This window comes from Astyanax mexicanus, chromosome 6 (genome assembly GCF_023375975.1).
Source record: "Astyanax mexicanus isolate ESR-SI-001 chromosome 6, AstMex3_surface, whole genome shotgun sequence".
NCBI lineage: Eukaryota > Metazoa > Chordata > Actinopteri > Characiformes > Acestrorhamphidae > Astyanax > Astyanax mexicanus.
In genome coordinates, this window is record NC_064413.1 from 50,847,530 (window position 1) to 50,864,705 (window position 17,176).

A 17,176-nucleotide genomic window follows, 5' to 3' on the forward strand; every position below is an offset into this window, starting at 1 on the left:
ATATTTACATTATAATAATTACTTATAATATAATAGCATACAAAATAAAATGCATATATTACATATAACAACACTAGCATACTAGTATACTTGCAATAATGTATTTACAATTTATTTCTATATTAAGCAATTACTGTAGACTATAGCAGGAATATTATTTCGAGGAAAGTATTCTAGATTTTTATAAAAGTGTACTATAGATACTAGCTCTTTTATAATATAATCTGTATTAGTAACAGTACATGAACAGTACATACATGCCACTCAGAATGACCTAGAGCTGTAGATGAACCATGGCAGGTTGTTAAGCACTGCCATCTACTGCTCAAAACACTTACTGCATCAGTGAGGTCAGATACGGATGTTGGATGGTTAGTTCAGAGTAACCAGAAAGAAGAATTGGATGAAGCCCCGTTATATACATAAACATGAATCTTTTGGTATCAATGCCTAATGCCAGATGTGGGCTAGAGGGGTATAAAGTGGAACAGTGGAACTGTGTTCTCTGGAACAAAGGCGTGTACATTCAATACTTTTGGAATAAATTGTGTAAAAGAATAGTATTTTCTGGACAATAGAGACACACTACATTCTATTTAGTACCATTAAATTTGAATAAGACAATGAATATGCAAGCGTTCCATTAATTTTTCCAAAATAACTTATCACTGAACCATCACCTAATACTTTTGTCAATGCAGCGTTTTATTGGCCCCCAAAAGAACCAGAGCAAAGCAAAAAATTAGATGAAACTGGTCCAGTTGTGTCTTATGTCTCATTTTACCAGGGTTCACACTGATAATGAAATACAGTCTCAGTCAAACGTGTGGACACACCTTTTCTTTCAATGTTTTTATTCATTTTTCCTACATTATTCATAAATTAATACTGTATTCATCATGAAGGAGTGCATAATGAATCATGTAGTAATGTAAAAGCATTAAACAAAACAAAATAGTCTGTGAAGCATTTAGGTGCTCTTATCTGGGGAGCTTTTAACTTGCTGTTTCTGAGACTGGTAACTCTGATCAACTTATGCTGTGCAACAGAGGAAACTCTTGTTCTTTCTTTCCTGGGGTGTTCCTGATGAGTGCCAGTTTCATCATAACATTTTTGATGGTCGTTGTCACTGCGTTTAAGAATACTCTGAAATTTCTTGAAATTTTTCGGATTGACTGAAAGCTGTTCCAGGTGACTACCTCATTTTCTCTAGCTGACTGAGGAAATGCCAGGCTGTGCAAAGCTGTCATCTAAACAAGAGGTGCTACTTTAAATAATCTAAAATGTTAAAATGATGAAAAGCACAGAATATAAGATATTACCAAACATTTGTCTGGTAGTGTATATATACTATTTCAAACTAAGGCCTGAATTAAATTGTCCATTACACATTAGTATCTGCAATACTAAAATAGCACTCTGATGGGTGGCTACTTTGACACTTTGAAGACTTTTTGACATTTAATTCTGATGACTGCAGATCTGATGCTCTAAAGCCATGTCAAGCTTGTGAGCCACTGTCAACACAACAACTTTAGCCTATGGCTGGTGTTTAACAAAAGTCAGTTTACATCAATATCTTGAGGAGTAAGTGCAAATGGTTGGCAGTGGTAATCAGAGGATGGGTATTGTCTATAGTTAAGATCAGAATTAACCCTCTAATTTGCAGTACTGACAGGTACAGCAGCACTAAATACAGAAGATATGAGCTTTCTGATACAAGATTTTACAGAAAGAACGGCCAAACATTAATACACCACTGGTGGACTCAAGGGGGTGCAGGGGTGGCAACCACCCCTTCTTGGTACACCCATGGTTAAAAAAAAAACAAGGATCGCTTTTCATGTCTTTTAGATGACCAAAAAAGGGACAAAGTGGCCTATTGTGTGCCCTTCTTGTGAGAAAAGTGATTCAGTGCCTGTTTGGGTGCCCCTTCATGAGTACATTAAAATAATGTGTCCACTAGTTCAAGAAACGTTAATTATATGTCTTAATAAGTGTGTATATACAGGTGCCCTTCTGCCCTTCTAATAGAAAAATGTACCAATATGAAGGGTCTTCTATGCCACCCCTATTAGATGGTGCCCCAAAGGATGCCCTTTTCACTAAATGGAGATCATGCTGAAATAAAAAAATGCCTACCAGTGGATTAAATAAAATGTGGTGTCCTATAGATTTCCATTATAGTGGGTTTAACGGTATCTGATTGTACAAGACAAATTAAATTGTTCTGGAATATGATACAGAATTTATAAACGCATTTCAGTTCTTCAAATTGCATACGTTCCATTTATCAGTAGTTTAAGCCACACCCCTTTTAGAATATACAGACACCACATTACGCAGTGTGTGCCTTGTTATAAGTTATAAATAAAGTACATAACATTGTCTCATTACAAAAGAGCATGGGATGAACAATATATTAAATGTCAATTTAAAAAGCTTCAAAACAATCCTCTCAGTCTGTTGAATCCAGCCACACCTCAGTGCAAGAAGAGGGTGATAATTATGAAAGCTAATGAGCTGAGGGGAAGTAGAGCAGAGGAAATGAGAAACAATGAAATTTACATTTGCTGTCAAGCTGAGGCCTGAGAACACTGCAGTAACTCGTACACAGCAGTAGAGGGCAAACCCAAGCTTATAGAAGATGAAACAAATTGTTTTATTCAGTTACACGACTGTATGTCCAAAATAGTGAGTTTGCCCTATTTAAATTGATATATTTTGCCCCTTTTAGTCCTCTAGTTGCGAAAAAACAAAATGCAACAAGTATGACTGGACAGCACTTCACAGTACAGATGGATAATGACCAAAAACATACTGCTTAAGCAAACCAGGAGTTCTTAAGGCACAGAAATGGTATAATCTGAAATGGCAGAGTCAATCACCAGATCTGAAGCAGATCAAGCAGCATTTCACTTACTATAGACAAAACTAAAGGCAGAAAGAACCACAGACCAGCAACAACTGAAGACAGCTGGAGTACAAGGCTGGCAAAGCATCATAAATGAGGAAAAATTTGGAGATGTCCATGGGTTTCAAAACTTTAGGCAGTCATTGCCTACAAAGGATTTTTTTAACAAAGTATTAAAAATTAACATTTTATTTACAATAAAGTTAATTTGTCCAATTACTTTTGAGCCCCTTAAATGAGGTTTGTAGAGAAATGGTTGTAACTCCTTATAGGATTTTTGTTAAGCCCCTCGAATTAAACCTGAAAGTCATTTCAAATTCATTGTGGAGGAATGCAGAGCCCACTGACACAAAAGCAATATTTTAAATATTTTAATTATGATTTTGATTTGCTATAAAGTATATATACATTCAGTATAACTATATAAACAACACATAATTATGCTTTATTTTCTTATTTTAATTATTTTAAAAAGTTTGAAGACAATAGAGATGTGAGTTATTAATTTATTTGAAATATATACAAACAGGACAAATCATTGTTTTCATATTTATAATCTTTAAATTATAATAAATACAACTATAATCTATAAATCTATAGTATATTAATATATCTTCTAAAAAAACACGATATACACATTTATAATCCATAAATCTATAATCTATAAATATATGAGTTATACATTTATAATCCATAAATCTATAATCTATAAATATGAGTTATACATTTATAATCTATAAATCTATAATCCATAAAGCTATAGTTTATAAATATATGATAAATACATTTATAACCTTTAAATCTATAATTTATAAATCTATAGTCTATAAATCTATAATCCATAAATGTATAATCTACACGTATGTAGTCTATAAATCTATAATCTACAAATATATAGTCTATAAATCTAATTCCTATAAATCTATAGTCTATAAATCTAATTCCTATAAATCTATAATCTACAAATATATAGTCTATAAATCTAACGTCTATAAATCTATTTTCTATAAATATATAATCCACAAATCTATTTTCTATAATCTATAATAAATAAATCTATAGTCTATAAATTTAAAAACTAGAAATCTATAGTGTATAGGCTATAAATACATGCGATTTACATTTATAAATCTATAATATATAAACAAAAATATTATATAAATACATGATATATACACTGTATGAATAGAATATAAATTAAATACATTCATTCTACAATATTCTATGTATTTACATCTGTACAATGTTCTACTGATCCTCAAGCTGTTCTTATGTAACGACCCTTCTGTCCCCACAAACAGCAGCTGCGCATGCGCAGAACCACCATCGTCCCCATCACTAGCATCCTCCTCCTCCTCCTCTTCATCCTCTCCTCCTGATCCTGGTCCTCGTCTGTCTGACCCGGGCTGCGTTGGGCTGCTGGGCTGTTTTAGCCCCGTGCGGACCGCGGTGTTCCCGGGGGGAGATGCGCTTGGTTCCCGGGCCGCACCTGCTGCTCCTGCGCCTTCCCAACACGTAGCCGAGCCCCGCGGAGGGCCGGCCGCTCGGACGGGCTGCCTGCCTCTCTCTCTCCCCGTCTCAGCGCGCTCCAGCTGGGATGCACATCAGCGTCCTGCCCTGCTCCCTCTCCGTGGTCATGGCTGCCGGATACCAGGCCCCTGGCGCCTCCGCTCCGGACACCTATCTGGCGCTGAAGGACGTGAGGGAGGTGAAGGAGGACACCACGCTCGACGAGAAGCTCTTTCTGCTGGCCTGCGAGAAGGGTGAGTGTGTGTGTGGGCGAGCTGGAGGCCATGCACAGACATTTGGGGGACGGGGGGGTGTTGTGATATGGATGGGCTTGCATCAGGACCAGCTGCATCATATGATAAAAAAGGACCTCCTATATATAGGTGGTCCATACCTAGCCTACATAGAATTTGTTGGTTTGTTTGTTTTGTTTGTTGTTTACTGTCCATATCTCAATGTTTTATACACAATAAGAGGACAGAGATTAATGGAAGTGATGCTCCATTACTTAAAGCCCCCCTGCTTAATTGCATAATTTATTGCACACAGCTTACGAAAGCATACATTTAAAACATGCATTGTGGTGCAGTCCCTTTTATCTCACCAGCTGTGTTCACTTATTTGGTTTAATGATGCATGGATACTGGAGAAACTATGTGCCAAAACTCTTGCATCCGGACTGCAATGAAAAAATAATAGGAGGACCAGTGAGTTATTAGGCTTTCTCGGTCACGACATGGCGTTCAGTAGCTCCTCCATTTCCACTCTTCTGCTGTTGTGTTTATGTGGATCTCCATGTAAACGTGCGCTCAAAGTGTAATTAAGGTGCATGGCAGTGGACAAATAGCTATTTAAATAAATGCGAGGTGAGGAAACTTAGAGATGGGAATTCGGACGGGACTAAAATTACCAGAGGACTACGGAATACAGTGAATAACAGTAGATAATTCAGCCTGTAATTTTCTCAGAGGATGTCTGAAAATAAATTAAAAAAAAAAAAATCAGAGGACCCCCATAAAAGAGAAACTTACCCTAGGACCCCCTGAGAAACTAATCCCATGCATATAGGGCTTTGTTGTTTTGAAATCTTCATGTTTGCAGTAGCTCTTGTATCAGAACCATTAGCAGCACAGTAAGTCAGGTAACCAGAAAAAGCTATTAAAGCCAGAAAAATGTCAAGAACACCAAAAAATGGCTGGGCAAGCTGGGAGGCATATAAACTGTAGAAGCTGCTGATATTTTGTGAATTATCATGTGATCTTTGTGGTGTTTGGATGCTGTGAAGAACTTAAACTGTGGGTTGAGCCTAGAGCTGACTGAATCGGTTCACAAATTGAGATTGAGATGCATATTTTAGTCAATGATTTAAAATATTGTTTAGAAGCCCATGCGTTGATATAAGGCTCTGATCTCATGTATACACAGCCTCAGGGAAACTCAGAGACGACACAGAGTTCTCCTTAGACACTGGATTATATTTCAGAACGTATGTTTGTGCTGAAAACTGAGAAATAAAGCAGTTATCGGGTCACAAAATGTTTTGCTTATTATTGAGTCTTTTCTACAGTGGATTAATCACAGGTCCTCACCGAAGAGCGATGACGCTGCAGCTTTTACAAATGGCAGGATTTCTTTCTAGATCTTTCTAGCCATATACGGTATATGGTTTATTCTGATGGATTAAGAATTATAGTACCAATACTAAATAAATAGTGTATTGTACCGATTTTGATGACAAAGTATTTCTAGTACCTTTCTAGTATCGGTATACTAGTATACCATGCAACACAAGTCTGCGTATACTTGACACTCATTGGTTTGTAGAGTTTGTCTGAAATCGGTGTGCTGTCAATATGGCGATCAAATTTTGATCCTTTAAGTTGAACTGTAATTTATGGCACTTTTTCAGAAAATCTAGACCAAACAAGGAAAATGTGAAAAAAAAGTGGTGAAAAAGTGTCTCCGCACTGAGCATGTGGAAGAGTACTTTTAACACATGCATTGTGGTGTGATCCCCTTTCAGATCAGATTATTCTGATCATTGCAAGTTTACATAATATTCAGAGAAAGCTCAGTCAAAACATGAAGAAATGAAGAAATGTCTTCAGTGGATATAAAATAAGAATGTACTGTTTAAATATAATATCTTTTGGATAAATATATGACTGATGACAGACCAATTCTTTGCTAGTCAAATTTTCTCTCATGCATGCCACAAAGTGGTTCACTTCACACAAAACTGCCACACAAAAGCGCACAAAACATGTTGTAGGTTTGAAAGTTCTTCAGAGAGAATGCAAACGGCAACAAGCTCACAATCTGCACAACCCGCAAGGCCAAAGTCAGCCATAGAGAAACAAATGCCAAAATATGTGGAGTGAGAAAATAAAAAGAGAGTTGAAAACACACCATCTCTCTGCTGAATTTACTGAATGTTGTCATCTGAAGAATGCATAACACTGAAATAGTGGCCAATTTCTACCAGAGTTTTGTAATCTAATATCAAGCTACACCTGCTTGATATTATAAGCCGGTCCCGAGCCCATACAAAAAAATAAGAGACCACTTAAAAATAATGGGTTTCTTTGATTTTACCAAATTGAAAACCTCTGGAATATAATCAAGAGGAAGATGGATGATAACAAACTAAACTGAACTACTTGAATTTTTGCACCAGGAGTAAAGGCATGAAGTTATCTAAAAGCAGTGTGCAAGACTGGTGGAGGAGAACATGCCAAGATGCATGAAAACTGTGATTAAAAACAGGGTTATTCCACTAAATATTGATTTCTAAAATTTTAAGAATATTAACTTGTTTTCTTTGCATTATTTGAGGTAATTTCAGCCATTTCTCATTTTCTGCAGATACATGCTCCAAGTTACAATATTTTTATTTGGAATTTGGGAGAAATGTTGTCTGTATTTTACAGAATAAAACAACTATGTTCATTTTACTCAAACATAAACCTATAAATAGCAAAATCAGAGAAACTGATTTAGAAAGTGGTCTCTTATTTTTTTCTTCCAGAGCTGTAATGTACTTAATTTCAGGTATTGTGTGATTATAAAAAAGGGGTGTTTAGTACCATGCAGTATACTGCAGTATGTTCTGAGATTTAAGATTTTTACATAAAAGGAAAATTATTTATTTTTAATGTGGGGTAAAGATACATATTGTCACTGTCTACAGAGAAAACGTCTATATGCACAATATTGACTTTATATTTGAAGATAAAAGCTTGATTTTAACTATAATGTTCTGTTTATTTATGGTATCAAAATATATTAATGATATATTTAAACGTACTAAATTTGCTTACTAGCATATAGGCTAATGATAGATATGAGCTGTATGAGCAACCATTATGCACAGTCTATCTATCCAGCCAGCTAGCATAGTGAAAACGCTACACTGAAAACAAATGAATAAGCTTTGTTTATTTTATAGCGCTAGAACGCTGGACCTCTGCGGTTACACTGGCCAATATAAACAGACATATACAAGAAATAATGAGCAGCACTTACCAGAGAAGTCTAAAGCCCATCAGGAGCACAGTGGAGGTTGTTGCAGGAAAGTCAGCTGGAAATTGTGCTTCATTTCGACACACTGAGTGCAGTTCAGATCCACCTGAAGTACAGTCCATGTACAATAAGTTTAGTTTAGTAATAATTTTCACACTTTTTCATACATCATTTTTGGAAATTTAAGAAAATATGAGCATGAATGGCAAAAACAGTCATTCAAATTACGGTAATTATGTTTTATCCAAAGCGCCTCTGTTCTGTAAAATGTATATAATATCTACAGAAAAAAAACATGCATAATCATAATATATTGGGGTGTGCAATTTTGTCTCATACACAATAATATCAGAATTTTTTACAGTCTATTTTGTATTTGTTTTATACTTTTAATAGAAACTTTTAATTTGTTTGCAGTTTATATGCTTCACTAAATAGGCTGCATTTTAGTTTTATAAATAATATTTTACTTTGTTTTGTCATTTAGTTTTTGTTAAACTATAATTTATTTTTTTATGCAAGATCAGAGTCTTACTAATATCTTTTTATGTTTCTACATTATGAATGGAATTGGAAATTGGAATTTTTTTATATAACTAATCTAATTATGTTTTACCCAAAGCGCCTTTGCTCTGTAAAATGTATATACTGTCTACAGAAAAAAAAACATGCATAATCATAATATATAGGGGTGTGCAATATTGTCTCATACACAATACTAATTAGCAAATTTATTAAAAGTCTATTTTGTATTTGTTTTGTACTTTTAATTGTTTGTTTGCAGTTTATATGCTTCACTAAATAGGCTGCATTCTAGATTTATGGCACATTTTTGTTACTTTGTTTTGTCACTTTGTTTTTGTTACACTATAATTTTTTTCTACTATTTTTTTTTACAAGATCAGAGTCTTGCTAAGTTACTTACAAAAATATTGTTTTATGTTTCTACATTATGAATGGAACTGGAAGTTGGAATTTTTGATATAACAATATTCTTGGCGATATGACAAAACACTAAAAATATTTATTTAGAGTATACTACTGTATTTTAAAAAATATATTATATTTTATTATGTATTAATATCATTATTTAAGTTATTAAAACATTGTGAAGATATAATATGTCTGTAAACATTTTGTCTGATTAAAAAAAATAATAATTTTAATAAATCAACCTTCATTTTCACTGCAGATGAACATTTACAATTTAAACAGACAGAAAATAATTAATTATTATTAAAATAAATATTTAATCAGGTTAAGCTCAAATAAGGAACTTCATAAACAAAACAATAAACTATAAATGGCATACACACTTTTTAGTCTTGTTAGATTATTTTGTTACACTATTATTTTTTTAATACAAAATCAGCGTCTTTGTAAGTTACTTACAAAAAATATATATTTTTATTTCTACTGAATAAAACTCTTTAAAATACCAATATAAAATATTGTGGTATTATTTAAAAGCAATATTGCCCACCCCTAATAATATAGATTTATTTGGTGAACGGTAAAACAGTGGCTTTAAACAAGCAGTTTTCCACATTAAAGTCACAGAAATACTGTCACAGTGTTAAAAACAAATGTATTACACTAAAATAGTGTCAGAACAGAGTGTGAAGCTGTGTTTTAGAATCAGTGTTATGGAAATAAACTGTTGTGTTTACTGAGAAACAGATAAAACAGACTTTAAGAGAACAGCAGCTGGTTATATAATGTGTTTAGTAGGTATATAAACACTTTACTCAGTCAGGTTACTTAGCCAAACTAGTGTTATATAGCTAAATAACTAACTGTTTTGATGGTGTATGTGTTGTGTAAACAAACCCAGAGTGAGTATAGCACTTAAAACTGTCTAAAAATATGACTAGCTCTGTTTTTATTTTGTTTTTCAAACAACAGAAACCAAAAACAGTGTTGCTAACTGGCTAATTAACCTACCTGTACACAGGAAGCTCATCCTGTGCGTAGTGTTTGTCCTGGTTTTAGAAAATATGCTGTTTATGCCCTTTTTTTTTAGCTTGCCAGCTCTCTTCAGTTGTAATTCTGTGTTTGTGTGGTGTAACAGTGGGAGAATAAGCAGATAAAGGCAGCATTAAAAGGCAGATAATAAGAGAAAGTGGCTCTCAGTTCAGGTTTAGTATTTAATTACGGTCATTAGTTTACACTAATTACAACACCTGACCCAAATAATCAACTAACAACTAACTAATCAACCAATCAACTAACTACCTGCCCTCACTGAGGCGACAACCAACCAGAAACACCCATTTATTTCACTGCATAATAAAGAGGGTAAATGTTAAAACGTGTTACAGCTGGTTCTGGAGTATCACTGTCCTGTTTTAGTGATTTTATGCTGTGAGACTCTCAGCTCTCCTCATTAAGGGCAGTTAGTTCATTAGTTGGATCAGCTGTGTTTAATACGCTGTATAGTTACAGCCGGAGTTTTCGCTGGTGTTGCACCAAAAAGAGTCCCCAGCTGATCTCTGCAGCGGCGCTGGGAGGTCAGTTCACTACAGTGCTGTAGCATTAGCTTAAAGTTAGCATTTTTCTCATTATATCAGAATAAAACGTACAGAGGTCTGAACAGATTTATTTACCACAGAATTTGACAGAGACGGGTTTTTGAAAACCCTATTCATTTTTCTCATAGGGAAAAACCACTTATACAAGGACTACAGAATGACGCACGGCTTCAGTGGTCTATTCTACATATCTAACTGCAAAAATATTATTAAGGTTTTATGTTGTATAAATAAAACAGTTTTTCAATATATATATATATATATATATATATATATATATGTGTAAACATTTTGTATAATTTGTAAAAAAAAAAGTCATTAAACAAGACATACACTGAAAGTAATCCTTAAGGGACTGAAAAAAAGGCTAAAATATTAAATAAAATATTAAAATAATGAACTTCATAAACAAAACAATAAAAATGAAATGACAAAAAGCTTTAGCATTAGAAAAAGAATCAATTAAAATTAAATTAAGAAGTAATAAACTAATTCAGAATAAAAGGATTAGCAGACAGTCTCAAATTAAAAAGTAAACAGATAAAGAGTTTGAATTATAAAAAAAATAACAAATATTAAGTACAACAACAAAAAACAGAAGACCAAAAAAATTAAGTAGCTAAAAATAACGCTAAGATCTACAACAAAGGTAAATGGAAGAAATAAAATAAAATATGTAAAAAACAAAATAAATTAAATAAAAGGACGAAATAAATAAATACTGACATAAAATAACAGTAATCAGGCATTGTATTGGCCTTTATCATGTGACAAAACACCAGAGTGCATATTGAATTAACCACCACTTTAAAGGTATTGACCATTTGGGTGGTTAATGCTGTTCTGTAATAAACTCAGATTATATATTTTTTGCAAAGTGGTGCAGTTAAAGTTAATGTTTTATACATGCGTTGCTGTGGGTTGATAAAACACTCACAATAATAAAGTGAATAATATTATATTCTTAAAAAAATATTTCTGTAAACCATCACTGATTGGTGGAAACTTCACACTAGACCTCGAGCAGTTTGGACTGTGTGTCTCTCCACTCTTCCTCCAGACTCTGCTCCCTTGATTTACAAATGAAATGTAAAATGTACTGATGATCAGTGATGGTTTGGAGAGACACGTCATCTGCTGGTGTTGATCCACTGTGTTTTATTATCAAGTCTAAAGTAAGTGCAGTTTTGTTTTCCCACAAAATCTTACAGCACTTCATGCTTCCCTCTGCTACTGACAACCTTTATGGAGATGCAGATTTCATTTTCCAGCAGGACTTGGCACACTGCCAAAAGTACCAATTGGTTTTAAATATTGTTTAGTCAGTGTTTTTTAAGCACTGGTGATATTCTTATATGCTTAAAAAAGCATATTGTTTATGTAATAAATAAATCCTATCATGATAAAATATTATCATAGTGGTCAGTTGCATGTAGAATAAAATTTAGTTTTCTAGTGTAAAATAAGCCCATGTATTTTTGCTGTTGTTGTCTGGTGTTTTGAGTAAACAGCCTCAGATAAAAAGCATTCAAGCAAATGTTTTATGTTATGTCTTTGGATGGTGGCCAGAAGCATACTCAGATGTATTATCATGGTGATGCATTATAGAGCATCCCAGAGGCTTTTATATTGCAGCTGCATGGTCAGCTCACATCCTGTGAGAGATGGTTTTTAAAGCTCAGTTTTATACAGTAAAGAAACGCATATATCCAGCCCTGAATTCTCCACAGGAATAAAAAACGCCCTGACCTGATGTTACACTGTGCAGACGAGGCTCAGATGTCTTCCTTACCTTATAAAGAGAACCTAAGTATGGCTCAGAGAAGAGGATCTGTCCTTTGTTGGCTTTGTTTTTATTGTATGTAAGAGCTCTACTACACTCGCTGTGAATTATCTTTACTGCAGCTCTTAACTGTGTTTAAATATATATATACAGTACCAGTCAAAAGTTCACATCTTATTTTTTACACATAAAGAACACATAAGGAAGCATGTAGTAACTTAAAAGTGTTAAACAAACCAAAATACTCTGTGAAGAAGCATTTAGGTACTCTTTGATAATGTGTGGTTTCTGAGGCTGGTAACTCTGATGAACTTATCCTGTACAACAGAGGGAACTCTTGCTCTTCCTTTCCAGAGGCAGTCCTGATGAGAGCCAGTTTCATCATAATACAAAAAAATAAATAAATAAATAAATAAATATATATATATATATATATAAAATTATATATTTTTTGTTTCTACTAAATAATTGCACTAAAATATTCTTAAATAATATAATTATTCAAAAAAAAAAACCCTGAAATATTGTGATTTTATTTTAGAGCAATATAACCTGCCACAACAAACCCCACTTTGATTTGGTTTAACTTGGTGAATTTTGGAGGAAGTTAAAAAGAATTGTAAAATAATTAGCTTAATTTCCTATTTTAATGATGCTTTTTTATCTTCTATAAAGTTTTTACCCTTTCAAAAAGTTCAAATCAAATCAAATCAAATAAAAAATTAGGTTAATCCCGTCTTGATAACGTGAGGTTTCTGAGGCTATATATATATATTTTTTTTTTCGTTGTATTTGTTTTTCTACTAAATGTATAAGTCTCTTTGACATACTAAATAAAACATTCATATAAATTTTGTTGCACTAAAATATTATTGAAAAATGTTTTGGCATATTGCCAAGAATATCATTATCGCAAAAACATCCTGAAATATTGTGATATTATTTTAGAGCCATATAACCTGCCACAACAAACCCCACTTTGATTTGGCTTGATTTGGTGAATTTTGGAGGAAGTTAAAAAGAATTGAAAAACAATTCGCTTGAATTCACATTTTAATGATGCTTTTTTATCTTCTATAAAGTTTTTAACCTTTCGAACAGTTCAAATCAAATAAAAAAAAAAGAAAAAAAATGAGGTTAATCCCGTCTTGATAACACGTGGTTTCTGAGGCTGGTAACTCTGATGAACAGAGGAAACTCTTGCTCTTCCTGTCCTGGAGCAGTCCTAATGAGAGCCAGTTTCATCATAATACAAAAAATACAAAAATAGTTTTGTTTTGTTTTTTTTCTACTGAATGTATGAGTCTCTTCGACATACTAAATAAAACATTCATATAAATTTTGTTGCACTAAAATATTCTTGAAAAATGTTTTGTCATATTGCCAAAAATATAATTAGCACAAAAATACCCTGAAATATTGTGATATTATTTTAAAGCCATATCACCTGCCCGACTAATATAGATTTTTTTGGTTAAAGGTAGATAAAGGCTGTGTTTTCTGTTCCTATATCTCCATGTGCACAGTAGCTCTTGTATAAGCAGCATTAGCAGCTCCACAGTTACCAAAGCAACCAGCAGGAGCTGCTGGATCCTCTTTCAGAGACTGTGCACTACGTGCACAGTGTAGTGATATGGCACTAAAATAATATAACAATATTTTAAGGTATTTTTGTGTGACAAGAAAAAAAAAATTATTTAGTATCAATAAAAAAATGTTTGTCTGTTTTGTACAAAGAAGTAAGTAAACCTTTATTTTAACTCTAGAATACATTGAGGGTAACCCACATTTTTTATGCAGCCGAGAATTTACAACTTAAAGGGACAAAAAAAAAATGTAATTTAAATTAAAATCAAGTATTTAAGCTTGTTTTTTAAACCACAGGGGAGCCTGATAGTGTTACCTTATACAGCTATACTGTACTACACAGCTACATTAGCGATAACTACATTAGGTTAGTTGTCCTGATGAGAGCTAGTTTCATCATAATGTTTTTTTGATGGTCTTTGCAATATCTATTATATCTAATATACATTTAAAATGAATCTATAATCTAAAATGTAAAACATATTTTGGTTTGTTTAACACTTTTTTTGTGTTTATATTTTTCCTCACAGTTTTCTAAACCATTTCACAACAAACCCCACTCTGATTCGGTTTGATTTTGGAAATTAAAAAGAATTGTAAATGATGCTTTTTTATCTCCTATAAACTTTTTACCTTTTCGAACTGTTGAATATACATTTTACAATGGAAATGATACGTTCATCTGTGTGATTATAAATCAATATATGAAAATAATGGTGGAATGCTGTGGTTTGTGATTTAGGCGATTACTACATGGTGAAGAAGCTCCTGGAGGAAAAGCGGCACGGTGAGCTGAACCTCAACTGTGTGGACGTTCTGGGCCGAGACGCGGTCACTATCGCCATCGAGAATGAAAACCTGGACATACTGCAGCTTCTGCTGGAGCACGGTTGCCAGGTATGCATGTGAACTTTCATAAAATCCACATAAGGAGTATTTCCACTACTTCCTATTAAACAATGCAGAGCCCATGACGCCACCAGCCCCGCTGGGATTTCTGGGATTAAAAGCCTGAATTCAGCTGTAACTGGAAATATCTGCGCTGCAAAACTGTGCTGGACTGAGGTGCACAGCTTTCGACACGTTTACAAGCACGTGCCCAGCCATGTGGATGAAGGCCATGTGTTAACCTCGTGTTTACTCCTGGTTTGGTGTAGAAGAACTTGACTGGCCTGCACAGAGTCCTGACCTCAACCCAATAGAACAGCTTTAAGATGAATTTGAGTGTCTGACCTCACAAATGTGAGTCTAAAAGAATGGTCAAGAATTTCCATGAACACACTCCTAAACCTTGTGGAAAGCCTTCCCAGAAGAGTTGAGTGGCTGCAAAAGGCGGGCCGACATATTAAAGCCTATGAATTAAGAATAGGATGTTTCTTAAGTTCATAAACATGCGATGAGCGAATAATTTTAGCAGTATATTAAATAATACATAGGTGAACCAAGTGTGGGTTATTTTTTAGTCATTTCTAAACTTACAATAGTGGTGTGTGTGTGTGTGTGTGTGTGTAGTCCACAGATGCACTTTTGGTGGCGATTGACTCAGAGGTGGTGGGAGCTGTTGACATTCTTCTCAACCATCGGCCCAGACGATCCTCCAAACCCTCCATTGCGGTCAGTTGGTGTTAATGTATTTACAGTGTTTACAGTATTTAGAGTATTTTTCCCTTAGATAACTGCTTTGCTCAGGTTATCTTTGTCTGATATTAAAGTTTGTTTGATAATCTAAAAAATTTAATGGGCGCAAAAAAGCAAAAACAAAAGAAATTTGTAAGGTTGCAAATAATGTATGTGTTAGTATGACTTAGGGTCCCACCCATTCAGCTGCTACTCAACTGTATATCTCCCATCACTAGAGATGTCTCAACACAAGGAGGGTAAAGACTAGTACACGCCTCCTTTGACACACATGAAGCCAGTTACCAATGCTACTGCTGCTCATGCAGTATTGCCAAGTAGCATCACAGAGCATTCGGAGGAAAGCGCAGCGACTCGGTTCTGATACATCAGCTCACAGATGCAGCCTTGTGCTGATCGACATCACCCTAGGAGTGATGAGGGGAAAGAGCACCATCTACTGCACCCACCCAGAGAGAGAGAGAGCAAGGCCAGTTGTGCTCTCTCAGGGCTCCAGCAGCTGATGGCAGGCTGCATGATTGGGATTCAAACCAGCAATCTCCTGATCATATAGTCTGCTGGACCATTCAGAGCCCCAGTCAGATATCACTTTTTTAAGACACTTTTTAAAAAACTGAAAAGTATATAAAGAAAAGACGCATGCTTTAAAATTTTTCTGTGGTTCCCCCAGCACCCAATTGAGAAGATCCACTGCCATATGTTACATATGGCCATTTTTTATCAAGCTTTTAGACATTACAAGCCTCTTTTACAAATTATAGATTTATTTATAAGCTATTCTCCTAATCTCCTGATACCGATATAGATCTTTACCCTACCCTACTGTAGCTACGGTGGCCGAGAAAGCCCAGCGCAGTGCAAATTGAAAAGCGCTGCAAAAGCACAAAACACATCCATCAAAATTACAACACAGGCGCAGCAAATAGAAAAACGCGCTGCAAAAAGAAAAACGCGCTGCAAATAGAACCACAACACAACGGAAGTGAGTCACAACACAACGGAATTTTCCCGGGGGACCTTAAAAGATGCTGTACCAGCTGTATACAAAGGACAATAAGTGGCAAACAAGCTTCTGAAAAGTAAGTTATGTTTATTACCTGTGATTACCACGGTTGTGTGCATATTATTAAAAGTTCTGCTTCACAAAACGCCTTGTTTGCCACTTATTGTCCTTTGTACACATAGTGAAGTCCGAGACGTTACTGAAGACGCAGCTTAGCTGGTACAGTATCTTTTAAGGTCCCCCGGGAAAATTCCGTTGTGTTGTGACTCACTTCCGTTGTGTTGTGGTTCTATTTGCAGCGCGTTTTTCTATTTGCAGCGCGTTTTTCTAGTTGCTGCGCCTGTGTTGTAATTTTGATGGATGTGTTTTGTGCTTTTGCAGCGCTTTTCAATTTGCACTGCGTTGGGCTTTCTCGGCCACCGTATGTAGCCTACTAATTGCACTGTATACAGATTGAAATGTGTGTGACTCTGATATCTGCAGCAGCTCTTACAGCCAGGCTAAAAAAACAAGCTCTAAATCCTGGAACATCCTGGGCCTTGGAGCGCGTTGGATTTTGATGCCTTTTTGATGTGATTGCTCAGCCACTGCACGTAGCTTTCATTTCCATTTATAAACACGGCTGTGGTGATAAAATCAGCCTCAGAGTGCTCTCGCAGTTCAGCGGCTCGCTGTTTATGATGCAGAGG

At 34.8% G+C, this 17,176-nt stretch overlaps 1 protein-coding gene across 1 annotated transcript in view; it reads left to right on the top strand.

The window, feature by feature from the left end:
• Positions 1–4,240: 4,240 nt before the first annotated feature.
• The window catches only part of trpc1 (transient receptor potential cation channel, subfamily C, member 1), a 50,982-nt gene continuing 38,046 nt past the window's right edge, over positions 4,241–17,176 (top strand). Inside the window, exons 1-3 of the mRNA XM_022662704.2 lie at positions 4,241–4,677; positions 14,589–14,743; positions 15,359–15,460. Coding sequence (XP_022518425.1) covers positions 4,512–4,677; positions 14,589–14,743; positions 15,359–15,460 — 423 coding nt within the window. The 5' untranslated portion in view covers positions 4,241–4,511. The remainder of the gene's footprint in view (positions 4,678–14,588; positions 14,744–15,358; positions 15,461–17,176) is intronic.